Consider the following 27,574-nt stretch of genomic DNA (forward strand, 5'->3'; position numbering starts at 1 on the left):
CGTGATGGGTGCGCGGGTGGCGCGTACCACGGGGACTTAGCCCCTGAGAGTCTTCGCACTCTCGAATCGGCGAAGAGCAGCGGCGGGTCGCTCGTAGTACACGGATGTGTACGGGGATACGATCATCCTTTTAGAATCTTGATCGACTCTGGGGCGTCGAAGAATTTCGCACGCCGCCAGACGGCTGCTCGTAACAGCAAAAAGTTGTCCGAAGCTTTGAGAGAAAGCAAGGGCAACGGGACGGTGTCAGTGCGACTGGCCGACGGGAAGGTCGTCACTGTCCCCAACGTCCAAGTGGATCTGGCTGTCAAGTTTGAAGACTTTGACAGCCTCGAACAGTTCACTGTTCTCGATATGGATCCATATGATATGATATGATCCTGGGCATGCCCTGGCTTGAGAAGCACGAGCCCTGGATCGACTGGCGAGGCAAGGCAATCGGTGCCAGCCGCCCTGCGCAGTCCGACAGAGCATTGGTGAGTCATGTTCCCACCTCTGTCAGGACCCGGGGCGCCCGCGAGGGCTGCCAAGGTACCAAAGCATCCGGCAGATGCTTGGGAGTCGTCGACGTATATGACGACTCCGAGGATGTTTTGATGGTGGCCGCGCCCAGAAGAGGCGCCGGCCAAGTGGGTAACTTAGGTCCACAGGCGGGTAACTTAGTTCCGCAGACAGCTGCAGCTGTCATGAACACTGAGAACAGCGTGTTCAGAGTGGGTAACAGAGTTCCACTCACGGTCGCCCAGACCATAACTGAAGAGGAAGACGTCGGATACGCTTCCTGTGTGGGTAACACAGTGCCACACACGGTCGCCCAGACCATAACTGAAGAGGAAGACGTCGGATACGCTTCCTGTGTGGGTAACACAGTGCCACACGCGGTCGCCCAGACCTTAACTGAAGAGGAAGGCGTTGAACACGCTTCCTGTGTGGGTACAACAGTACCACACGAGGCCACGAGTGCCTCGGATGTCGTAGCGACGACATTCCTAAACGTGGGCAGCAAAGCTCCCCGTCACAGCCGCCGTCGGCAAAGACGCCGCCGCCGCCTCAAGTCGGATCCGAACTTCGTTCCGATCGATGTCGCTTCAAGCGACTCGGAGTCCAGGGCCCGGGCTCCTCCGACAAGGCCGGTGGAAGAGTGTTATCACATCTTCGATGGCGAGACCGGTGTACCCGTCAAGGCATCTGGTGTCCACTTGGAACCGTTGCCAGAGGTTGCAGAGATACTGTACCTCGAGGAAATGACGGCTGAGTCTTTCCTGACCAACCTCAAGGCTGGAGAGATTGCTGAGATGGTACTCATGAGACCTGAGACCACTCAGGAGGAGCTGAACTCCTCCTCTGTCTTGGACGAGAACGTCCTGGAAGACATTAACAACCAGCGTCAGGCGCGCTTGGGCTCTGAAATTCTCAAGAACCCCAAGGATCCGGTGTATCCTTTGGTGACGGAGTATGCGGACGTGGTGAACATACACCCACCGACCCAACTCCCACCGGATCGAGGCGTACGGCACGAGATTGATCTCGTGCCCGGCACAAAGTATTGTGTGACGAGGCAATGGCCTCTCCCGCGCGAACAGTGCGAGGTCATTGATGTCTTCTTCGCCGCGAAAGCGAAGGCAGGCATGGTGCGGGAGTCGAAATCCCCGCACTCGACGCCGACTTTCTGCGTTCGTAAGCCGAACGGAAAGTGGCGTCTGATTCACGCTTATAACAAGCGGAACAACGCAGCGGTGCCGGCCCAAACACCAATCCCACGAAAGGATGTGTTGTTGAGCAACATGGCCGGGAGCGTACTGTACAGTGCGCTGGATTTGGTCGACGGATACTACCATATTCCTGATGCGAGAGAGCGACATCCCGCTCACCGCGGTAAGCACTCCAAGCGGCATGCTTTGGGAGTGGCTCGTCATGCCGCAGGGCTTGTCTAACGCCCCGGCGACGTTCAATCGCCTGGTGACGCAATTGTTCCGCCCTTTGCGTACCTTCGTACAGACGTACTTCGACGACATATTCGTCCATAGCCGTGCCGAGGGAGGCAAGACGGCCATGGAGGTGCATCTAGGTCACCTCCGTAGAGTGTTGGACGTAATGCGAGCGAACAAGCTCTACGCCAACATCGACAAGTGCGTTTTCGCGTCACCAGAGATCAAGGTTCTCGGTTGCTTCGTAAGCAACGTGGGCGTTCGGGCTGACCCAGACAAGGTCAAGGCCATAGCAGCATGGCCGACGCCAGAAGGATCTTCGAAAGTGGTTGGGCTTGGCCAACTACCTTCACAAGTACAGCGCAAGGTACGCGGGCCTAGCTAAGCCCTTGTCGAGCCTCCTTCAGAAGGACGTCGACTGGCGCTGGGAGCAAGAGCACCAGGATGCTTTTGACAGCATCAAGGCCAGTCTCCAAGAGGCCCCTGTCGTGGCCCTGCCGGACGAGACGAAGCCGTTTAGCGTCGTCTGCGATGCCTCCGATTACGCCATCGGATGTGCACTGCTGCAGGCCGACACGGCTGGACACGAACGAGTCATCTCGTTCCAGTCCAGGTAGCTCAAAGCCGCCGAGCGGAACTACCCTGTCCACGACAAGGAGCTCCTGGCAATGAAATATGCCCTTGTGAAGTTCCGTGTTCACCTTCTGGGCTCTAGGCCCTTTGTGATCTACACAGACCACGCGTCCTTGAGGACGGCGACTAACTCGCCTCACCTCTCCCAAAGGATGGCGAGGTGGCTGTCCTTCTTCGCGGAATACAAGTTCCGCGTCAAATACAAGCCGGGCAAGCTCAACGTGCTTGCGGACGCCCTCTCTCGGCGTCCCGACTATGAGTTGGCCCACATCACGCGGGTGACAACGGATCTATATAATCGGATACGCATGGCGTATCGGGACGATGAGGCTGTTGTGCCTATCGTCAAGCTCCTTATGGCCGGAACGAGCACGAAGTCCGACTGGCTCTCGTCACGACAGCGCTCACGGCTCCACCGATATAAATTGAAGGAGGGCCTCCTCTATTACCGGGTGGAGCCCACTGATCCTCCACGGGTGGTTGTACCCAACGACGAGGATCTGAAGTTCGACATCCTCGCGGAGGCGCATGACGCGCCCTCCAGCGGCCACTTGGGCCGCGAGAAGACCTTTCTGTCGGTCTCTCAGTCTTTCTGGTGGACCCACATGTACAAGTGGGTCGCCCGGTATGTTAAGACATGTGAAACATGTCAGCGGGTCAAACCCGCAGGGCACTCTTCGGCTCCACTACAGAGCCTGCCCGTACCGGCTGACTGTTGGAAGTCGATGAGTTTTGACTTCATCTTTGGGCTTCCCGCCGACGGACACGGCAACACCGAAATTTTGGTGTTCGTGTGTCGGCTGATCAAGATGATACATCTTGCTCCAGTTCCCGTCACTGTTATGGGCGAATAAATTGCAAGGTTGCTCGTCGATGGCGTGTTCCGCTTTCACGGTCTCCCGGAGACGATTGTCTCGGACCGAGACCCGCGGTTCACTGCTGCGTTTTGAAAAACGCTGTTCCCTTTACTGGGAACTTGTCTGCAGATGTCCACTGCGGACCATCCGCAGACAGACGGCCAAACAGAGCGCGTCAATCGAGTGCTCGAGGATACTCTGCGCAGTGTGTGCGCGGCAGCACCACGTACGTGGTCGACGCAGCTTCCAGTTGTTGAGTTTGCGCTCAACAACGCGGTGCACGCGTCCACGGGGCTCACGCCGTTCTACTTGAACGGCTTCCGCCACCCCAGAGTGCCTCTCACGCTTCGAGGAGACAGTGACTTCTCTATTCTAAGTGGGGGAGAGGCTCGGAAAGCCCTTTCCTCCCAGGTCTCGGATGTGAGGCCAGTTTCGCTGCGGAAACAGGTGGAATCCTTTATGGATACCAAGCTGAACATTGTCAGCAGGGTCCGCGATGCCATGGCAGCGGCCCAAGATAAACAAAAGGAGTACTCGGACAAACAAGGAAGAGGAAACTTAAGTATATTTGAGGTTGGGGACTTAGTGTTGCTAGACACGAGGAACCTACCTCATGACACTGTCAGCTCTGTCGGCAGCAACAAGCTCAAGCACCGCTTCATCGGACCTTTTGCAGTCCTGGCCAGACATGGTGCGTCGTACACCATCGACCTTCCAAAGTCAATGGCGACGCACCCGACGTTCTATGTCGGACGTCTTAAGCGGTACTTTGACCCGCAGGGGGTTGCTGACTCTCAGACCCCCCTTGACCCAGCTCCTCGAAGCGAGGGCCGGTCACAGTCGTCGACGAGGTCGTCGGAGCAGGCACCCAAGCCTCGGTCGGGACGGCAAGGCTGCGGTCAAGACCGTACGCCGGAGGGGCTCCATACGAACGGACCCAGGCGCCATACGCCGAGTACGCTGAGTACGCCGGGTACGCACCATACGCGTACGTCTGGGAGTGTGCCGCAGGCGGCTCCGGACGTGGCAATAAAGCCTTGATCCGTCGGATCATGCGAAAGGCCTCGTCCAGATCGGTCGAAGAGGCCCGGCGATCCACCCGCAGGTCCAGGCGGCCCGCAAGACGAGCGAGCTCGCCCTGATTCCCGGCCTGGGCGGCAGCATTACCGCCAGTCCCAAGGCCAAGTGCAATCTCAAGCACGAGGACACGTTGACGGAGGCGGTCAACCTCAGGGTCCTGTGTCGGACCCGCAGTCGGAGCGCTCGGACGAGAGTGGCTCTCGGGAGGCGCCGAGTACTCGTACTCGTACGAGGGCACCTCCGCGCCTGCTTGACCGGAATGGAGAAGTCCACTTCCACGTGGAGCGGATCCTCCAGGAGCAACGGCGTCGCGGTAAGCGACAGCTCCTCGTGAAGTGGAGGGGTTATGCCCACTCCGAGAACTCGTGGGAGCCGATTGAACGGCTCCTGATTGACTGCCCGAAGGCTGTCGCAATCTGGGAACAGAAGCGGCGGCAGCTTCATAAGTAGTCCGGGGCTTCTTGCCCGAACGGGGTACGGACGCTGAATACATACCGTACCCGCGCTCATCGTGAGCGCTAGAAGCCGTGCGCTTCAGGATGTCCCTTGGCAGCATACGCTTGCTGATCAAGTGGGCAAACCTCACACGAAGATCACGCTGGTCCAGGATGCGGGACAGCAGCTGATCTTCATGGAGTTCCCGTAACTCCGTGGGTGAGTACTTAAGAGTCTCAACCCATGCCCAGAACATGTCCTCACAAGAATTCCACGCGGGACAGTTCTCGGGCATAACCCAGGGGTATCCCCAAAGAGGATAGAGACCACCCCGGGTCTCGGGCTTCTTACGACAAGTCGTGAAGTCCTTAAGGGGAATGCGGTGTGGCGCGAGAAGCACACACCGAGCAGCCTCCAAGTTGTCGACGAACAACTGTTCTTTCTGAACAAGGGCTCGTTCATAGATGCCCCTAGAAGTGTGGCCACCCACAAGGCCACGAGGAGCGACGAGAAACTCTAAGAAGAGGTCAGCCCCAGAGCTCTCCTCGGGGGGCCAATACCCTCTTGAGTTCATGGCAGCTCCCTGGCTGACGGGTGCCACCACCGAGCCCCCACGCACACGCTGGGCAGCTTGGAACTCCTCCTGCTGCTGGTCGAGGTCATTCGAGACCTCCCGAGGCTCAACGATAGCACCCTCCTCTTCCTCTTCTTCCTCCTTCTCCTCCTCTTCATTCGAGGAGTCGAAGATACTCCGATAGGAGCGACGAGTCTCCTTCTCCTCGCGGAGTGGAGACTTAGAGGCTGTACGCTTCGTTGAAAGCTTGGCGCCTTCGGCTTTAGAGGCCTTAGCACGCGCAAGACCCTCGGCAAGCGAGAGACGTTTGCGAGGATTATCTTCCTCATCGCCACCGGCTTTGGGAGCGGCCTTAGCCTTGACGGCCGGACTCTCGGAGCGCACAGAGGTCCTGGGCCTGTGATCACCTTGATCACTAGCGAGCGACTGCACGCTGTCATCTTTGTGCTCACTGGGTACTGGGCTGTGCCCTCCCACAGAGTCCGCAGGAGCATGGTGAGTGCTCTCGGACTCGGCTTCGTCCTCACTGCCAGAGTTGAACTCATGTTCCACGAACCGAGGGTTCGGACGATTGTCAGAGGCCGAGGGTGACAGGCTGCGGCGCTTGCTTGCGCGCTTGTCCACAGCCGCGTCACCCGAGGAACCGATCGCCTCGGAGGCCACCTGAGTAGCCTCCTTGAGTGCAGAGCCTTTGCCGTGAGGCTTAGTGCTCTTGGCTTGCGCCTTACCGGCAGCAGCCTTGGAGCGTGTCTTCGCACCGCTCTTTGCAGTGCCACGAGGCATGATAACGGTCGAATTGGAGACCTAGACGAAGAGCGCACAGGTTGTTGCTCGAGGCTCTAACTGTGAAGTGAGCCTCCGCCGCGCTCGCGCGGCCAAGTCGATGGTTTTCGACTTTGAGAATGAGCGTTTGTGACGAACATCTCTTCATTCTGATTGGTCGGTAAACCGAACCTAAGTGGGGGAGGATGTAACGGGGTACGTAGCCCTAAGTGTACCCTGGTTACATGAAGTGTGACACTTCACACTTCAACCGTATGACACGTCATACTCCGGGATACTTGGTACAAGGTACCAAGGTCGTTCAAAGCCAACCATTGGTCAAACGACATTGCATTTCTATAGGTAACTTATAGTTTGTATTAAACCCAAACTTAACCTACCTATAAATATACTCAGTTTACAATCTACCTTATTTAGGTCACTTCGCTCTCTTGAATTAAAGAGGGGACCTGTGAACTGCCGTTCACTGAGAGTTTGTATACTCTCGGGAGATAACTTCCTCTAGCGCAAGGTGCTGTGTGACCCCGTCACATTGCCACTACCCAGACTTGCATGGATTTTGGCAAAATACTGTCGCGGTAATCCTCCGTAGGTCGGGGTCATGTATGTAGCAGGCCGACGTAGGAATTTAGGTCTATCACGTAAATGTAAAGTTTTTCTTGTATTCTTGAGCACTTCTCTTGTAAGAAGGAAAATCATGACTGAGCTTCTACCTAAAGCTCCAAGCTGGGCACTACCGTCTTACCCCGCACAGAGCGCCCAGGCATACTAATAAAATATAGCGCCCAGTGAGCGCTTTATTCGTTTTGAGTGCCTAGGCGCTATTCTACGAGCAAACTTCTTAACGTTGAAGGACGCACAGGTCAGGTGGAGATTATACAGCTACAAATAGATATGCATGTACGTCACTTTATTATGTGCTGACGGCTCACCTGATCGAAGCATGGATTGGCATACGGCTGGTCCATGGATCGATTCTGGTTGTGTCAATTGAGGGCCCATCAGGGAAGAGGTACATGTAATTCCCCGCACACAAAAGGTATGTCAAAGCTTGTTCAGATATTTTTAGAATGAGCAGTTGAGCGTTGATGGTCTCAACTACAATAAAAGAATGGGTGGAGAGTAGATTTCTACATGCATTAGAGTCGTTCTAAACTCATTGGCTTAGAGCTCATTAATTTAATAGAACGCTTCCCGCGGTGTGTTCTTGTATTCTACTTCACGTTGTAATCGAGGTTACACACTGTTCTGAACCACATCATAATATTTTTTAGTACGCCTGGGTGCTTTGTGCGGGGTAAGACGGTAGGCTCCTTGAGATACCAGTCCGTACATATGTCGATACTTTTGTCGTCGAGATCGAGTGTAAGACACTGTAGTCTATTAATAGCAATCAATTCTATTTACTGTGTTTTGAAAGTCTCGCACTCCTATTTCTTTCAGCTGAAAGACATTTGAAACGTTTGGCGGGACCCCGGGGTCCCGCATAAAATATGCTGGGTATTGTGTTATTTTGGGCAGTCGCGACTTGTGACACAATCTTCAGTTTCGATCGGGTGTCGCTGCGGAAAATGTCGTCTCGGGCGTCTGGCGGCTTACGCTCAACCGTCCCGCCTCGAAAGCGTGCAAAACGAGTCGACAGGAAAGAGACCGCGTATATACGTGTATGTGAAAAGCTAGGAGAAGATACCGTTAAGAAGATTCGTAGCGACTGGGATCAAATGAATACAAGGCGAGATGGAAGCGAGTGGCAACAGTCAGAAGGAATAGTCATTCAGTTTCTTCAACAAGGATTATCGGAGCGAGAAATTCGAGCTGTTATACCTGTGGGTGGTAGCCGCATTGCAAGACTGCGGAAAGTACTGGAGGAAGGAGTTGAAACGTTACACACTCGTCGCGAGCCACAACGACCTTGGCATGCACTAGTGACGATGTTATTGCTGCACTGAAGAAACACTGTGAGACTTGGCTACTTGAAGACGGGTTTCCGTGTGCTCATAGACGACCTCGGCAGTACTTCACCGAGCCTAATCTGAAATGGACAGTCGTTCACGGTAGGTATGAAAAAAAACTTACACGTACAAACCATACGGCGCGTGTCATGAGTTATTCCCGGTTCATACAATACGTTCACTACTTCTACCCTGGTGTACGTCTTACTCGCACCGCTGAGGATGTTTGTGACTGCTGCGTACGCATCGATATTTAACTGAAACAACCTGATCTCAGCGATGATGAACGGCAGTCTCTTCATCCAAAAAAACAAATGCATCTCGATAGTGCCATGGGCCGGCGATTTATTTCTTCTTTTATAAAATTCTACTCAGCGTTACATGCACCAGAACAAAGCCTTCCCGAATGTATTATTCCTGATACTTACGATGCAGTTTCCGAATGTGGAGATCTTCCTCATTTACAGTGTCATGACGAAAAATGACATGAAAATTGGCCAACAAATCGAATCATCAGCTTTGAATGCAGAAGATTCAGTTTTAACGGCGCAATGTGTCATTCAGATCCAGGCAGAAGATTATAGAGGTGGAATATCCATGCCGTACTATGGTCATGTTCGCCCTTCGGCGAATTATTTCAACAGCAATCTCATTTTGCAGAACTTTGTAGTGGCAGACATCAGCAATGGTGTCAACAACGTGTATTTCTATGACGAACGAGCGCAAGGAAAAGATGCTAATGCGCTATGTAGCTTACGTTTGAACTACCATCTTTCAATTATATCACGAGCTAAGCACAACGAGGTAGTATATTGGACAATTGTGTGGGGCAGAACAAATCGAAAGCAGTTTTAGTGTTCTTTGCATTTCTTTCGGTGATATTTCCCTACAAGAAAGTAGTGCTTGTTATTTACTACTTGGACACTCTCACAATATTGCTGACCGCGTTATTGCTTGGTGTCAACGGGCAACTCGAGGATTGAACTTATATACACCAAAAGAATTGATTAAAGAGGTGAACAAGGTGAAAAGTGTACAGGGTGTGTTTTTAGATCACACTGATGCCAATCGACCATTCTATGGGGGCTGGAACGAGTTGTTGAGCAAATACTTTATCCCACCGCCTGGGGGTTACACCTCAAACTACCTTTTTGAGATTGATTGCGGAGTTTGTACTGCTCGTAGTACAGCAGGAACGTCGGATGAAAACTCGATTTCTTTCTCGATGGTTGCCCGTGGAAACATTGAAGCTGTTCGAAAAGCTGTTCTGGCGGATCTATTCGGCCCCACGGTCAAGAAAATTTTTGAAGCGTCTCTTTCATCCATGCGACTCCCTCGCCACCCTGTCAAGGAGCTATCAGCGAGCAGGTTAAAATCACTATCAGCTAAATACTTCTCCATTCCCTCTCAGCACTTGCACTATTATTAAAACGTACCAGAGTCATTACAGAATGTCAAGGCCACGTCCAGCGACACCAACAGTAGCAAAAAGAAGAAGAAGTTGAAAAAAAAGACAAGCACTTCAGCAAAGCCACGCAGTAACCAACCTTCCATCTTGCAGTTCTTCACGTCACACACACAACAGAAAGAATAAGTACTTCAAGTTCAGTCATACTAATTTCAAATCAACTTAAAAATGATACCGGTTTCTGATGGGGATACCGGGGTCCCGGTGGGACCCCGGGGTCCCGCCAAACGTTTCATTTGTCATCTTCTAGTGATAGTTATCAAAAATCTTGATTTGCAAATGCTTCCTATATTTATTATTTTCTGCGGTTTGTTTTACTGAATTTTAAAATTCCCACCCTAAGTGCGTTTTGAAAGCATGTGTAAGATAATGACTGGTGGAGATAGAGAGGAAGTTTTTAACAGAGCTAAGTCAACATTTAGTTTCTATATTGGCAGCGGAATGGACGACCTTGCTCCCTTAGCGGACGTGGAGAATGCCTATGAAGCCGAGGGTACAGCTCAACGTCGTCGGTATGCCGTGCTGTCAACGCACGGGTCGAAAGAAGAGGCTATAGCAGCCATGATGCTGCGAGACGGATGGACGTTTCGGTTCCTCTATAATTATGGACCTTTTGGTTCATTTTCTGTCTACGAGTGCTCATCACACACAAACTGCATGAAGTTTGTCCGTCTCGTCTCCAGCAAGGACGAATCAGGGGAAATCTTAATAAGTCTACAATCCAGCGGTATTCACATCGGTCCCGAGTTAAATGGACGGAAATACGGAATTTCCGTGCTTGTGAAGCGGGAAGTTGATGCTATACTTTCTGGGGGAGCAGGCCCGAAAAAGTGCCTTAAGATTCTTCAGGAGAACCATGTTGGCAACGCGGCTATGCTCAGTATTCTTCCGACTACTGCCCAACTCAAGAACCGGAAGGCAAGGCTCACCAAAAAAGATGAAGGTAATTTTCTGTTATTGTAATTATGAAATTGCTCTAATGTATTAATCTTTAAAATTTTAAGGAAACTTGAAAATAACTACACCTGCCGCCCTACTCGAATGGAGTCACGGCAAGATGTGCAAGTCTGCGGAGGCTTTTTACGGACAAACGCCTCCGATTGTACGGGTGAGCCGAGGTTCGACTCTTTCTTGGGAGACGCGATGGATGAAATGATAGTTCTGCACGTATTCCAGCACCCTGTTGTCGGAGGAGACATCGTTTGGGATTATTTTCTCTAGTCGGAGAATTATGCTGAACATTTGGAGTGCCGTGTTAGGACAGGAAAGAGGCGGTATACTGGCCGCAACGGATGGTACTTACAAGCTACACTTCGGCGGATGGACTTAGTGAACTTTGGGACCTTCGGGACTCGGTATGTACGCGGTGGCTAATCTAAGTATTACGCACCATGTTCATGTTTGTCCGCACTGAGCATGCACTAGCGTATCGTGAGCTCTTCAAAATCATGAGACGGTTTAGTAAGATGCTGTTCAACTCTGATTTGAAGATTCGATTTAGAAGCCTCGATCATGCTACATGCATTTCAAGCCCTTTTAAGGAGGTGTGGCCTGATGTAACGCTTCTAACCTGCTGGCCCCACTTCGCCCGAAAAAGTAGAGAAAAGGCTCGGGAACTACTTCACGACGAAAGCTACTTCGAAGATGTCGTCTACCCGCATTTAAAGTGGCTATATCACGCGAAGACGAGAGACCAGCTTGCGGAATTGGTCAAATTGTGCGTTAAGAAGTGGAAGCAAGACGGACACGTTGCGTACGCTGACTGGTTTGAGCTGACCTACGTGTCACCACCGTGGGGTTCCTGGTTTGTGGGTGCAGCCGGGTCTGTGCAGGAAATCCTCCCCTCTCAGAACCCACTAGAATCGTATCACCGAGCCATTAAAAAGGCAGCTGTGAACTCGCTGCGAGCAAACACGGCGACGGTCCTGAACAGCTCACTTCCTGGTATTCTGCGTGTGTCTACAATGGATCAAGCATCGATTACGCTGCGTCGTTATGGAGAAGGTTTGTACTAATAATTTATTGCTGCAAGTTACATTTGTACTAAAAAAAACATTTTTTTGTCGGCAAGGTCAATCGTAAGTGAGTGCTTTGTTCGAGCGCGAGTGCTTCTGGGTGACAAACAGAATTATCTTTGTCTCTGTAAACCACGCTCTAAGGTCGTGCGGGCCATTGCTTTCAATAGACCCGACTATGTGATCAGCCCGCTGCAGCCATACACCGGTATCCCAGTCACTCCGGCTCGAGTAAAGCGCGTGACAGACTTAACCAAAGGTAAAATTCCACGCGGTAAGTCCATCACAGACGCACCGCTGCTCTTTACGTCGCTACATTTCGTCACAGTTCACGACGAAACTCTGGAAACGCTGGTACACAAACCAACTTGGCGGTCGAATGAGGTAAAGTGTAATTGCACGGTTTGGAGTATATGGTATTGTTAACGTGTCATTCGTAATTTCTATTATTTGTAGATTGAAACTATAAGACGTTGCTGCACCTGCGACAGCAAAGACGTGCGCCAAAGTGGTTGGAACTGCGAACACGTCCTGTCAACGCTGTCGCTACTCGGTAAACTTAGTATGGATGACGCCCTATGAGCCATACCCGCTCGTCGTTTACCAGGACGACAGCCAAAACGTCGTGGAGCCCTCGTACGGGATTCTAGCGACGAGCACTTCTTTAGTGCTAAGAACCTCATGCAACAGCTAACGAAAGCTCCGGGAAGATGCCTCCACTGATCAATCATGCACGAGTTCGAGGTAGTTGACAACGGCGAAAAGAAACGGGAGAGCCTCGTTGGAAAAGTGATTGCGTGGCGGGCGAATGGAGGAAGATACGCTTGGCCAGTTCGTTTTTCAGATGGAGAGGTCATAGTGATGCAGTGTGAGGAGCTGGCTACTGCATTGGCACGTAGCTACACGCTCGGTTTTGACATCACTAACACACCGGAATAGTAGTAAACACGCAGCTCTTTACTCGTAAAAGATCTCCGGGAGACTACTTAATGTCATTGCATGATTTTTACTCGTAAAACCTCCATTTTTTCTCTTTACTCGCAAGTGAGCCAACTTTTACTTGAAATTAAGCTTTTCCCGTTAGGTTTTGTCGCAGCTCAGTAAATATGTAGCGATACTACACCCATATTAAGGGCGGATAGATCGGCCTATTCGCTTCCGCTACACGCACTCACTTACGCAGAAACGGGCTGAGAGCGCTACAATTTGGGCGTTGCGAGAGCGAGGTTTATCTCCAAAATCCGATGCGTTAGCCAAAACCACCAGCTCGAACTGGTCAATCAGCAGAGACAAAAAAATTCCCAAGATTTATGAATACAAAATAGAAGGTTAATTAGCTGAAAAATGGCTATGGTGGAGAGAAATTTTCTCAATTAGTTAGGTCAGGGGAATTTCGTCAAGCATATGCGGTTTGTAAAGTCGCGTTTGGATCATATAACGATGCTGAGTGAGATATAGTTGACCTAGGAGGAAGAGGGCGTGACAAATTGGCTTGCACAAGGCTTAAAATTAATATTCTTCGACAGGCGTAATCTTGGGTGTATTTTATCCAATAGAGCTTTTTTTTCGTCGATATACGATCCTTAACCCCTTGGTTCCCAACGTCGTAACTTACGACATAACGAAATTGCTATGTCGTAAGTTACGACATAATGAGACTTACATTAGGAAATGGCTCAAGCAATACTTTAACCAAGTCATTTAAATATAATAAGGCTCAAGAGGTAACTGGGGTAAATCCAAAAACAAGACAGGGAAAGGGGTGCAGAAAATCAGTTCCCACTGGATATTTTCCCGCGCCCAGCCACTAGACCTGTAAGACCACTCATTCCAGAATTTGCCGGATGGCGCGCATCCGGTCCAGCAAACGCGGAAAGACCGCCGCCGTTGCCACCGTCGCTCGAGACATCGACTTTCGCCATTTCTGGAGGCAGCTGAAGGCGGTAGGCTGGACATCAAAAAGACCAAGCGGCCTCGCGAGAGAGCGGAGCTACACAAGCCCCGATGGAGCTAACGTGCTCATTGGCGAGAGCGCGCTAGTCGCACACGCTCTGAAGTCGGGATTGCTGGGCGAGAGTGAGAACGTAGACGACGTAGACATCGGAGACAAGGGCGTTGTGGATGAGAGTCCGGCGAGTAAGGAGGTAGGAGATGTGGAGGTGGCGGAAGCGTACGAAAAGACGGTAAGCGAATCTAGTGCTGCACTCACGTGTCCAGTACCAGCTACACAAGCCTCGATGGACGAGGCCATTCGGGTGTCGCAGATTGACACGAGCGCTCAGCTTTCTCAAGAAACGCTGAACGCGTTGTTCGGCTCGTCGAGCGAGTCGGACGATGATCTCGATCAGTCAGTGGTGACAAGGGCATTCGTCACGCAACTTAGCGACCTTCACGCTGATGAATCACATCGAGATGCGGCTGCAAGCTTGCATATCCTGTCGAAGGCGTCTGGGGTAGAGAGCGAGACAGAGCAAGATATTGTGCCAGCTACTGCAGACCGCGTCTTGCGCCCACGCGCTCATGTGAAGAAGGACATCCACTTCGTACCGGAGGACGAGAAGATGAGCTCCTACGAGAGTTTCAGCTCCGGTGAGAGCGACGGAGGAGTACTTGATGAAGACGAGATAGCAGAGCCTGCAGATCGCGGTGAACGAGATGCAGATGATGACGTCTTGTCTGAAGACGATGCTGTGTATATGGACGAAGCTTTCGTGGCTTCGCTCCAGATTGGTGGAAAATGCGCTTGACAAGCGTGCTATAAAGCAGCGCGAGGAGCGATTACGTGCAATGGAGTGGACGCCTGTGTCATCGGTGTTTGAAGAAGGCGTGGCCGCGTACTCGGGGCTCAGTTATGAAGACGCTCATCCAGTTCGCGAGCTATGTGACCTCAGTCACTCCCCTATTCAAACATTTTTCTATTTCATGCCCAAGTCACTGTGGGTCAATATTAACGTGGAGACTAATAGGTACGGCCTTCAGCAAGTTGACAGACGTGCTCAGGCTATTCAAGCCAAGCAAGTGGGAAGTCGTCGCGAGACAGTGAAACAAATACGACGTCGTTTGAAGTCAAAGTCTGGCTACCAAACCCACGAGATTCTGCACGTTATTGGGCTTCTTGTGGCACGGATGCTGTGTCCACAGAAGCGCCGCTTTGCAGCGCATTGGGCTATGGTCGAGGATGGTGCGGTGCCAGCAGGCACCTTTGGTCGTTTCATGGCTCGCAATCGATGCCAAGACATCATGCGCGACCTACACTTTGTTGACAACGAGGCCGAGCGAACACGTGACAAGCTATGGAAGCTCAGGCCTGTTGTAGACAAGATACAGCAACGATTTCTTACGGGATGGTCTCTCCCAGCCGTTTTTCGTTTGATGAAGGTGTTTTGCCTTCTACTTCAAATCAAAACACAACCCGCATGTTTATGCCGGACAAGCCTCACCGCTACGGGTCCAAGATGTTCATGGTCTGCGACTCCAGAACTGCTTATTGCCACAGGTACATTCACTTTTTTTTATTTATGTCGTAACTTATGACGTGTTTTGCTAAATATAAGTGTTTATGTCGTAACCTTTTTAGATTCGAAGTTTACGCTGGAAAACGAGATGTCAGTGACGGCGCTGACAACTCAGTTGATCATAAGACCGGTGCTGCAGCGGTCATTAGAAATCTGAAGATTGTGCTTGGAACGAACTCGCGACACGCGTGGCATGCAGTAGTTGTCGACCGGTTCTACTCGTCCGTCTTACTTGCCATCGAGCTTCTCGGCATGAGCATCTACGTAATTGGCACTGTCATGATCAACCGGTTGGGTTTGGACAAGAACATCGTTGAGAAGCGACAGTCGCGGCCAGCTAGGATCCCTCGTGGGTCCTTCACCTTCTCTCGGTCCGTTGCGGTACCTAGCATGATCGCGTTTCACTGGTGGGATCGCAAGCCTGTGCACTACTTGTGCACAGGCTCTGTAATGACACCTTCGACAATCAACCGGAAAGTGAAGCAGGTGGGACCTATCACAGTACCGTGTCCGGCCGCTGTAACAGACTACCAGCGCTGGATGGGCGGAGTTGATGTGCACGATCAACTCCGCCTTCAAAATTACTCTCTACAACTGTCAACCAAGTTCAAAAAATACTACAAAAGCTTATTCTTAGGCTTTATCGATTTAGTATTGGTGAACTCTTACATTTCGCACAAGAAAGCTGCAACAATGTAGGGAACACCGATTATGACGCGCGGAGAGTGGTTTGGCGTCCTCCAGAACCAGCTCCTTCAGCTAAAAGCTGGGGACTTCGCCGGTGTGGCTGTAACGCCACCACAAACTGGTCAGACTCGCAGGCGTGCACCTGTCAGTATTACGCACACGGTTCAGCAGTCTGAGGACTGGGTAACCGTCAGCGGAGTTCAGAAGCGTCGTCAAAGGTCTTGCAAGGTCTGCGCTCTTCTACGAATGGACAGAAAGAAGAAGTCGTTTGCGACGACCTTCTTCTGCGAGCGCTGTTCCGTCGACGAAGCAAAATGCTGGCTGTGTAACAAGATCCGTCGTCAGTACAAGGGAACTGCAAAGACATGCTTCGAGATTTGGCACGACGACTTCGACTGCGGTCAAGCCATTCCACGTACCTTGGGGAAGAGGGTCGTCTTGCGACGTCCAGGTCGGGAAGCTGGAGCACGAAAGAGAACGCGCCGGGAGCTACACCTTCGTGGTGCTGCTGAAGACGTCGATAATGAGAATGAGAGCGAGACGAAGTGATCCTGTCTGCAGACTTGCTGATGAGTGTTAGCATATGTCAAATCGTAATGCTTACTTGTTTGAATTGATGTACTTTTTGATTCACCTTTTACTATCAAATAGGATTCTAAGGCGGCTCTTTGTACCATCTTCCACTGTCTCTGTTGTGGTATGGTAGGAAGTTACGACATTGAGTGCAATGTGGTGATTGGAAAGGTGTATAATTTACGACATTGCTAAAACAACCTGCTCAAACTTGATACACCTTCCCGCAAGTGGAAAGTCTACTAAATACGAATTACAAGTGACATGGTTATGTCGTATTATACGACATATATTTAAGCGTTTTCGATACACTTTTCCGGGAACCAAGGGGTTAAAAAACCCAATTGTCGTTTTGAAGTGGGCCAGAGAAATAATTCTAATATATCCGGAGCGTATTCTTCAATGGGATACGGACGAGCAGACCGACAGCGGAGAGATGCTACAGAAGCCAGCGAACCCTCGTTGGCGGTATCAACGTGAACAACGGTTGAGGCGGAAGGTGTTAGCAGTAGCATCAATGGTTCAATCCACGTTTAAGCATTTTTCGAGTCGTTGGCCCGAAAGAGGCTTAGCGTGATGGAATCTGTTATTTTTAATGGTCTGTGCAGTGAACTCGGTTTAGTGACCGTACGGAGTTTTAAAGCAGAAGCCATCATTTTTTTTCCAAACTTCGTCTAAGTACGAAAAATAATGGAGATCGAATATCTCGATACCACTACGTTTCGAAACCGTTTGGACATTTGCAGCAAATGCTGTAAGTAAAATAATTGAACCGTCGTCTCGTGAGCGACGTCGAGCTCATATCCAAAGGCTGTCCCTGTACGACTTGACGTATGGACATCCAGCACGCGCTCACGCCGCAGCTGTAGGCATCAAACTGGGTTGGATTGCTCTGTAGAATCACGTCATAGTACTGATCTTGAGATGTGTTCGCACTGGTTTAGCCGCGCTCACGTATGGAGCCTAATTAAGTGGGTCGTGGTAATAAATACGCTTGGCGATCACCTTAACTATCACGCAACACCAGTGAGCATTTCGAAATTCAAAGGCAGCATGACAGTTTCCACACCACTCTCCCCGACTTGCTGTAGCAAACGATTCCGAATAGTTTTATGAGCCGGAGGGTCTTCAAAGCTTCGCGTCCGCTTCTTTGTGGCCACAGCTGAAACGCAGCAAATCTACACGTCGTGTAATCGTAGGTGAGCCGCCTACTCAGCGCCCGTGTTGCAGCAGCATTGAGCCATGGTGGATCGCGAAGTTATAATCCGGCAAGTTTTGGAAGGCCTGGAATTCTTTTGAGTGGGTATGACGCCAAGACTTGACGTGCCACTTTGTTTGCAATATCGTGGTATTTGGCTGGAAGTGAGGAATGCCTTCTTCGGTAAGCCACTTATCCATATCAATCCCCATGTGTATGATAGTCTTCAAGTTCTGCACCCTCTTGAATATCTCAATCGGCTTCCTAGAAAACTACCAACGTCCTTAATTACAAGAGGCTCGATGTGGCTTTGACTTGTAGTCTTATTTATATTCGTATCCTGCGTTGATTGAGAGTCGTCCACAATAGTTGCGTCGTCTTCTGAATTGAATACTGGTAGGAGCTTCAAACATGAGTCTAGTAGCTTCGCAGAGAGCATGTTGAACGGATCCTTTATTACTACAGGATTTAGGAAACGTTTGAATTTTGGTTTTTTTACTCAGCTTCGCCGTGCTTTACGAAAACGATAGTAAGGCGGCTCTGGCACTCGATCAAACCAGGCTGCTGGCTTTCAAGGACGTCCAGAAGTGCGAGCAAGGCAACTTTGCCGGCCAATTTACGGCCTTGTTCAGCAGCTTCGTACCATTTCCGATAGAGGTCACGGGTTTTGGGAAACGTTAGGCCTGTACGGAGCAAAGGGAAGAGTCACCACTCGGGGAGAAGGCCGGGGCGAATACACTTGAGGGGGAGAAGGAAGATTCCGAAGTGATTGATTCATCGGAGCTTACACTGTCGTCACTACCTAGCTCATCCAATCATTTGGTGCATCCAATCACCAACACTTGTCCAATCATCCTACTCGTCTAATCATCGATAGCGTAATCAACGTACCATAATCATCGCTCCTTTACACATAGAGCTCCTGTTTGGTTAAAGGGCACCACAAATCTAGCCGCATCTCGAAGCCACCACAAAAACCTTCTCACTTCCGAATTTACAAGAAGCCAAACAGCACTACCAACCCCCAAAATGCTTGCCCCTCTGTCTCCCTAGGCACCTCCACCAACAGCCTAGTAGCTAATTTTTACTTCCGGACATGTCGTGGTTAGAACGACGAGATGATCCTCGAGTTGCAAGGGTGTCACTGCGACTGGCTTCACGAACCTGATGCAGCACATCAGGCGGGAGCATTTCCTTTGCCAAGGAGATGCTAGCCGCTACGCTCGGTCAGACTGGGCTATCGAGCTCTACGTCAGCCAGAGTGCTCAAAACGCCCTTCGGGTGGCTGGAATTTACTGGTCAAGTGCTACCTACCTACCTCTCGTTCTGCGAGAGCAAGCGCGCTGGACGGTACGCTCACTTGTGATTTTTAAAAAAAAAAATTATTTGTTACAATGTAATGTCAGATACATTAATTTACAACCTGTCTCAGTTGAGACGCTTCGGAGGGTCATGGGGACTGTGCCCGCTCTGTAGAGCGCTCGATCGCTGCCTGAGCGATTTAGGCTCGCCTTTGACGGGTGGAGCCATGACTCAGAGCATTTTATCACGGTGTTCGCGTGGTACGAGGGATGGGGCATTGTATGATCTGTTTTTTGTCCACTCGTCATGACGGAAAGTAAAAAATGAGGATCCTAGCTTCGGGGGAAATAGTCTCCAGCACTCGAATCTCGTTCAAGTCCTTGTCTACCACTATAACTCGCAGCAAATTGATACGTGTAGTATGTGACCTCTTAAATTGTGCAATGGTCCTCTTCAAATGTCAATCGCCATTAGTGAAATAAGCGACTGTAGCACACAACTCCATCACCAAATTCGTTCATCCCATAAACGTAAATAGTTCATAATTGTACCTATACAATCGTATAATTCCTGAAATAATCCTGTACCGGTTCTGTAGGTGACGTAACGGTTCGTTTTGTGGCTGCAATCCGCAAGTAGAGCCAAAGCGCCGAACACTCTCCTCATTAGTGCTTTTAAGGTTCACTCTTATCCCCGCGACGATTGCGTAACGTTATCTGGGGTTTTCCGAAGCGATAGCGATGAGATAACGATATGTGTTTTGATTGGTTAAAAAAATCTCCATCCGGATTGGTTAACATAGCGTTGCTGACCAGTCGCGAAAGACTCGTGTTTCACGCGTCCACGTACACTAGCTACGATGTGAATGCTAAAGAAGTCGAGGCAAACCTCATGAGCCAACTGGCCTGTGTTGCCTCAGCGGCCCTAAGTGCATCCTAAGTCACGGCGACAACTTCTACTGGACAGGCATCCGTATGCAATTCTCGGGTCCGAGGCTAGGCAGTCTCCATATCGCGGGTACGTCTAGGCTGACAGCTAGGGACTGTATCATGACTATTCTTCCTTGCTCGGCTAGTTTGCTGTTTTGCAGACTTCAATTCCTCCTCCAGAAGCACTCGACGTCAACCTAGACAGCGGAATGTTACCTGCCTTTCTCGTCACTGCTATCACTTTGCTCACTGGGAACGTTGTCATCGTTCTCTTCGTAGTTTTCGCTTACAAACAATGTATCACGAATAATATCGGGGGCTAACGAGCAGCGTCTCGTGGTGGCTACATTTCCGCTTTTTGAAAATGCACGCTCGGACGGCACAGAAGTTGCTATACACCCGAGCCACTTCCTAGCCAAAGCCCCTACGAACGGGTATTTAGTTTGTCGTTTCGCCCACCAGCCCAATGCATCAGTAGTAACGGGAGCTCCATGTGCATCTCTTAAATATTGCCGGACTTGAGACTCGCACTCGTCTTTCAGCATATCATCGGCAACACTGATCGGTTCTTCCACATACTCGTCCTTCCCACCACTAAATACGTCTGAACACTGTCCCTACCCCTTTGACGCGTTGTTGTGGCGGGAGGCTTACCAACACGCTTGCGGCGAGCACTAGCCGAAGTATCAGCATTACGATTGCGCAAAATGGATCCGCGCTGCGGCGTACTTGTTCGTTTTGCCAAGGTATTTGCTGGTGAAGTAGCTTCACATACTTCGTGACCACTAGGACCCACAAACAGGAGTTTATAAGGCCCTACAAGACCGCGAGAATCGGGGCGCTTGCGTGTCGGACGTTTCGTAGCTTCTTCATCGCAATAAGATCTATTTATGGAGGCTACTTCAGCAGCAACGTCGTGATCGTGTCTTGTTAGAGTCCCGGGATCTCGGCCTGCCGAGCGTTCGCATCGTCGGCGTCATCAAAGGTAAGACGGGTACGAATTGGCGGACTACTTGATTGTTGTGGCGAAGTGCTTTCTCAGAAATAAGAAAATGAACCTTACGCGGGGTCACTATCCCGAATGAGTGACAATTTCAAGTGATTAGAGAGGATTCGGATCGTCCGGCGCGGATGCAAGTTGCCTGAGGTGGATTAGCCATGACGTATGAAACGACGATGGATCTGGTGTGAGTGATGTACAGGAAGGCAAGATTCACCAAGACCTATCTCGGATCCACCCTTACCTGGATTCACTTAGGTGGATATGGGATATACTATATACGGGTGGATCGAGTGTGGATCCTATGAAGGAATGATGGTAGGTGTCATCTGAAGGTGGATCTAGTATCCACGACTAACGAGAAGTCAAGATCCACCGCGAGGTGTCCCGGATCCCATGTCCGAGCTCGGATCCCAGGAGGTGAGGATCCCGCATAGAGGGACCTGGATACAGGATACAGGGATGGTGGATGCAGTGGATCTCGAGCTTTCGTGGGACAATGGAGATCACAGACGGTTGCAAGATGATGTTGGATGATTGGATAGCTCAGATCCATGACGAGTGTACCCTTACAGTGAAGTGGATCCAGGCGACCTGGATTCGGATGAGTGTACCCACAATAGGGTAACCATATTGATTACGACATGGATCCGGTGGATCTGAAGATAATACAGCTGGGATGATGGGTCAAGGAAAGAAAGGACATGCAGCCGAGCCTGGTAAGGGATTTCACGAGTAAAAGACATAGAAAGTAGAAATCCAGGCAGGTATAGGATTAAGTATCAATACAGAACTCAATTTGCACAGTATCACACAAGTGCCTTCCTGCCCTCAAGAATCGGAGCTACATTGGCCGTACGAGCTCGGAGAAGGTTGGAAATTGCTAATCTAGTGTTGGTAGTGATAACTGGATAATACATTGGCCAGATCCTACAACCTAATGAGCTTTTCCTTTACTTGTGCAGATCCGACAGGCTAACCGAATTTACTACGTGGTCGGTTACAACCCAGAGGATTTCAACTCTCAAGATCCCGTCACAGGAGGCGGCAAGTACGACGCAAAGGCAAGGGACGCACCCGCAAGGCAACCCTACGGCCAGATCCCAGATCTAGGCCCTGGATCCACTTAAGCTCGAATATTCGCTTAGGATCCAGAACCAACCACGGACGCAGAGTGAAGATATTACCACTGCTGCTCCACTCCATCCCCACGTCTCGCCAAGACACTCAAGCTTCACCACTTGAACTCTTCGGAAGTTACCGAGAGAGCAAGATCCCGCCCTACGGACGGGGCACAAGGTGAGGAAAGCTCAGCAGAACACGGATCATCGGGGGACCCCCTCCGTTAGTCGGTGTCTGGGCGCAGTTGGTAAGTTGGACCCAGCAATCTCGCAGATTTTGCTGACCCCGCTACACCACATTGTAGCTCGTTAAATGATCGGCTGGGCGATTGACAGCGCAACGCAAACGTGTGCACTATTGAGCCCATTGCTCTATGATGATCCTGAGCTCGAAGTACTTCTTCGGGATGGTCATCGGCCCCGGAAGCCATTCCCTGAGACCACATCGTTGAAATCGGCGGCAGCAATGGATCCATGGCTGCTCTAGTACACGAATGGCGAATCTTTTGCGCGATCGTCAGTGTTGACTCGACAAATCTGATCGGCGGGATCGAAAAGGCGCTGATAACGGTATCTTTGCGAAGTCTTTTAACGATACCGGTAAAATTTTAACGTTATCTACAGCGATAAGACGTAACGTTGAAAGCATTACTCCTTATGTGTGCCGAAGCAAGTGAAATATTTGCTGTTTCACCACGGCCCGTGTCCGCCACCGACGATACATTTTCTGGTTCAGCAACCGCAAACAGTATCAACGTCCCAATCATACGCTAGGGTATAGTCGTATATCCGGGGCCGTTTGGCACCAACGGCCAGCATCCCCTCCACACGTACACCTACCAGTGGATCTAAAACACCTTGTAGGGTAGAATGCGCGACGAAAGCAGCTGCAGAGACTCGGCGTTTGTGAGAGAAGCATCCGTTTTTCACGTGGAGCTCACGCACTAAATTCCACTCGACCACGAATCGGAAGGGGCAATTGGTTAGACGAATGTGCTGTCGGGGTCTACTTCCATCGCTGGGGGACTTTCGCTTCTTCCACCCATGAGTTCTAATGTAGGTGCGCTGGTACGTGTCGAAGCCTTCGGGTACCAATGGGGTCTCATCTTCGCCTTTCTTCATCTTCTTAACGACTTGTTCCTTTCAGCTCTGAACAGTGTCCCCTTCATAGGGATCACTTGCATGGTTCTTTTGCTATGTTCAACGAAATAGGCCTGCCAGGCTTCCCAGCTTGAATGATACTTTACGTGGATCAACAGGTACTGTTATGGCTTCTCTGCTGGTTGTGCTCCCATCCTCTTTCTCTCCAGCATCTGATCTGGAAGCACGCCCGGATGCTACATCACGCCCTTCTTCTACGTCTATTACTCCACGCTCCTTTTCATCGGAGTTGTTTTCTCCGGGTTCGTTGGTTCCGTTGATGTTGCTCTCCCCGGGTTCCCTGTCACCACCATGCATGTCTTTCGATACGCTCGAGTCAGTACCAAGCTGCGTGTCAGATGGGCCCGGGCCTCGACACTGGGGGGACTAGTCCAGTCCGCTATGCGCGCTCATGGTTTCTCTTCTTTCTCCACCGCTGCCACGCGGCATCTTATCGGAAGAGGCAGAAACGTAAATGAGACCTCCCGAATTAAAAAAAAAACGTAAATACCCGAATCAATAATGAATTCTATATTACAATCATGGATTGGTGCAGAATTTCAGACATGTAAATACTCATGTCCTGCAACAGTTTCAAAAACAGAAATAGCAGGAGGGTGAATCAGTGCATGTTTACGTTATGCGGGTGACAACAAACTTTTCCACGATAAATGCACATTTTGGGTCCGGCAAACACGCTATTATTAAAAAATCGTCTACCTATAGCCGCAAATACTTTTTCGGTTACAGAGGAGAATTTTATGAGGATTTATGCAGATACTATAGATTCCTAAAAACTTAGGGCGCAATTTAACGGTGTTATAAATGCACTTTTGTAGTCAAATAGCTGCTGCGGCTGCCCACAAGACAAAGTACATGCAAAGTTTAGGTAAGTATAGTTTTAGGATGGTATTTATGATGTGTATAAGCAGATCAGGTGGACCTTGTGGACATATTGAGGGCCCATACGGAAGCACGGTTGTCGCGGGCTCGAATTCCATCGAATGCGAATGCGTTAATTCTCCGATCTCTTCAAATTTGCTGTCGAAAAAAATGACTAACTGGTGCTTAGTACTTGAGTTGGGAAGGGAGGGTGTAAAAAGGCCACGGAAAACACCCCAGCACTGAGCCTTCATGATGTCCAAAAAAATAAGCTAAGATTTATTGTGGTTTTCATCAATTTTGCCGCCCGATTTGCTGTGTTATCTCGGGGCCCGATTTAAATAAATTGGGCAGGGTGTAGGGTAATAAGGCTTGAATTAGCTATATGTGATCCACTTATTATTGTTATTAATAAGGTCTTAATGATGAGGGCGACGTCATCTCCAGACGACCTTACCACCCACAACTCAGCTTTACTTAATGAGGAAGAGATAAACACTAAACGTATGCATACTGTAGCGCGATTGCCGAGTAAAAGGGTGCTATAATTCTCCTATGGCGGTTAGACTGTAAGTGCTCTAGCAAATGAGTTTGGGCAGATCACTTATGCTGTCCAAAGACGGCAATTCTGGCACTTCCCCTTTAATTCAAAGTGCCCATCGGCCCGAGATAGCAATCTTACATTACCCCTACTTTCTATTTCGACGGCGTTTAGCAAATCGGATCCGATATAGTGGATCCGCTTTGCCAAAATGGATGAAAACCACAATAATTGCTAAAAATGCTAAATGTGCAGAGAAAAATCGTTTATAGCGCCCTATCGTATAAAAATCGTTTATAACGAATAATCTTTAAAAAGATCGCTCTGTACATAGCAATATAGCGCGGAGTTGTATTTGGTATACTACGTTATTTACCCACTCCATTGTGCATACCGACTCATGACAAGAGCGGGCTGAATGAGACTTGTGCAGTATCCTGAAGTTTATACTTTCCGACGTTTTTACAGATTTTTTTCTGCAAAATTGTTCATTCCGATGTTAATTTTCTCTTTGAGACCACACTAGAATGGGTAAGCTCCGTTGAGCTTCTCCACGAAGACTCCATCCTTCATCGGCATCTTGACGCGAGCTACATTGAAAAGCGTCTCATCCCAATCTGTCTTAACTAGAGCGTCCCGAGCAAGATCCGAAAGCTGGTCCCATGTGATAAGGTCTTGGAACTCACCAGCGTCCTCAGTGTATTTGACCGCGGTATTGATAGAATCGTCGTTGAAGTAGTATGCAACCATCAAACTGTTACCATCCAGATACTCCTTTGGAGTCGGGGATTCCTTCGCCCATCCGATGGCTGCTGACATGGATGTACCAAGAATGGTCGCATTGGCACTAGCTTCGCCCAGCCAGACGACCGCATACTCCCAGCCGTGGCGATGGCCATAGGAGCGTGGGGCAGGGATTGGCGCACGCCCCTTAGGAAAGTACCAAGCGTACATCACGGCCCACTTGCCCTTCAACCAAGTCGAACGAGCGTAAATTTGAGCGCCCAGAGATGGGCCCTTGCACCCGATGTTGTTCGGCTGAGACCACTACTGATGGCACCGTCCTTTTGTACTGCCGGGTACGGGTGGCACCCCTCCTCAATTTTTAGCTGGGGCTTGTACTTGAGAATAGCCTTTTGAGCGTCAGTGGTCGGGACTTGCTGGGGGAATGGCCGAACCGTATCGTACGGAATAACCTTGGTTTGAGCTCCGGTTGCAGCGATTGCCGCGACGGTAGCGACGAAGATACCACGAAAATTCATGCTCGAGCTAAAGCTTTCGATGGGGTGTGTATGTAGCGGAAACTTGTACAATGGAAAACGATTTTGGGGTCGGTGGTGGCCTCCCTGTTTCTCAGTCATTGGATGATGCAATCGAGCTCAGATATACAGTTTAAACCGCTGCCCGAGATTTGTTTTCTAGATCACCAGCTACAGCTGTGATTACTGCGATCACTGACAATCTGGCCGAAGCGATTTTATTGAAGTCTACAGTGTTGAGTAAACTCTACTATAGAGTGTAGACCCACACAGTCTGTAGGTTGTGCTGGGTCCACGTACAAGGTGTTCGCCAAAACAAAAGGTGAAGGACCCAGGAGATAGCTCGAACGATTAATTTTTGGGGGCATAAAATAAAAAGCCATCATAATCGGTATTGAAATAGTTTTTCGCAATAAAAACGTTTTGGTACAGTGTGTAGCGGACGGACAAACACAGTTTAAAGATAGGCTGCAGAATGGGAAGACCATGTATAACGCGCCTTTTACTTACATCGGCATTGACAGATACAGCCAGTTCACATATCCCGTTGCACCCAATTTCAACACATCAAAATGGAAATGACCAGAGCGGATGCGAGGTCTCGTAACCCGCAGAAAACACGCGCGGGGTGTCCGCGAAGCAGGACCGTGCGGTACTTGCGCCGCAAGTCGCAAGTTGCGGAGGCTCGTTTCAAGTGAGAGCACCTTTCTATCAGGAGCTCAGCAACTGCCTATGCGACACGATCGTTTTCTTCGGATTGTTGCACTAATCTTGGATTGAGTCAGATCGTTGGTACATGTACTCGCAGGCAGCGCGAGCCTTGCGAAAACCCAAATGGTGCCCAGTTTTCCCATGAATGGAATCTATGACAATCTGTTCCACTAGCTGACAAGGATTTGTCTGAGGCACTGCATCAGTTCTCTGGATTTTAATCCTGTCCAGAGGTCCAGAGGTATTCCAGAGATGGCACTCGAGTTAAAGAAAAACTCTGACTATTTATGTGATTCATTAGTAATAACTTGCGCTGGAAGAGCACTGCTTTTTCAGTCTTCTATAATTTGGTAAACCTGTCATCTCCTGTTTCATCTCTTAAATCACAGAAAAATGTGTTGTATTCTGAATTCGTGCGTATCCATTTGTAAATGAATGCAGCACTTCGAACCAAAAATAGATCGTTGACCTCTTATAACCAATATCCGGTGGATATCACAAAAACACAGAAGAATGTTGCCTGTGGCGGCCACTGGCAATATCAAAACCCAATTACCCTGTGAATGTTGCTTGGAGAAAACAGGGTGAAGCAAATATCTCATTTGAAGTTCAAATAAATCACTGGGTGCTACTGTTAAGCTCCAATCGCAGTAACTTTGTAGCAACGACACATTCATGATTCTTCAACATCCTATAACATGGTGAATATTAATTGTAGGAATACGCGCCGTAACAACGTCATCATGAAAAACACTTGTTCTTGACCAATGCATTTTCTAGAGAGCACACTCTAGAATTTACATTTAGCAGCTGTGCCATCTCGGCACTCGTATCTTCGCTGAGTTTTGGTGGGGATCTTCGCACCGTGGTCCACGCAGTCTAGTAACGACAACTCATAAAACCCTTTCAGCAAGAATCACTTATCTGTCACTGGCGAATTTAGCTATAGCGAGCTGTAAGAGCATTTTACTGCTCGCTATAGCTAAAGTGT

General features: G+C 49.8%; 2 protein-coding genes and 1 pseudogene across 2 annotated transcripts; 2 read left to right on the forward strand and 1 right to left on the reverse strand.

Annotated features, from left to right (window-relative positions):
* Nucleotides 1-7,783: 7,783 nt before the first annotated feature.
* PITG_22996 (uncharacterized protein) lies at nucleotides 7,784-8,239 on the forward strand (the record flags this gene model as incomplete). Its single annotated transcript, XM_002899947.1, has 1 exon — nucleotides 7,784-8,239. One exon carries the CDS (start codon nucleotides 7,784-7,786, stop codon nucleotides 8,237-8,239), a length of 456 nt encoding a protein of 151 aa, XP_002899993.1.
* A 317-nt stretch (nucleotides 8,240-8,556) lies between these two features.
* Nucleotides 8,557-9,225, forward strand: PITG_13349 (uncharacterized protein; the record flags this gene model as incomplete). The annotated part of the gene is made up of 4 exons (XM_002899948.1): nucleotides 8,557-8,676; nucleotides 8,813-8,999; nucleotides 9,047-9,117; nucleotides 9,220-9,225. The coding sequence occupies 4 exons, from the start codon at nucleotides 8,557-8,559 to the stop codon at nucleotides 9,223-9,225; spliced, it is 384 nt and encodes a 127-aa protein (XP_002899994.1).
* A 15,910-nt stretch (nucleotides 9,226-25,135) lies between these two features.
* Nucleotides 25,136-25,872, reverse strand: PITG_13351 (annotated as a pseudogene; the record flags this gene model as incomplete).
* Between the last annotated feature and the right edge of the window lie 1,702 nt (nucleotides 25,873-27,574).

The sequence above is a fragment of the Phytophthora infestans genome, genomic scaffold, assembly GCF_000142945.1.
Source record: "Phytophthora infestans T30-4 supercont1.28 genomic scaffold, whole genome shotgun sequence".
Classification (NCBI taxonomy): Eukaryota; Oomycota; class Peronosporomycetes; order Peronosporales; family Peronosporaceae; genus Phytophthora; species Phytophthora infestans.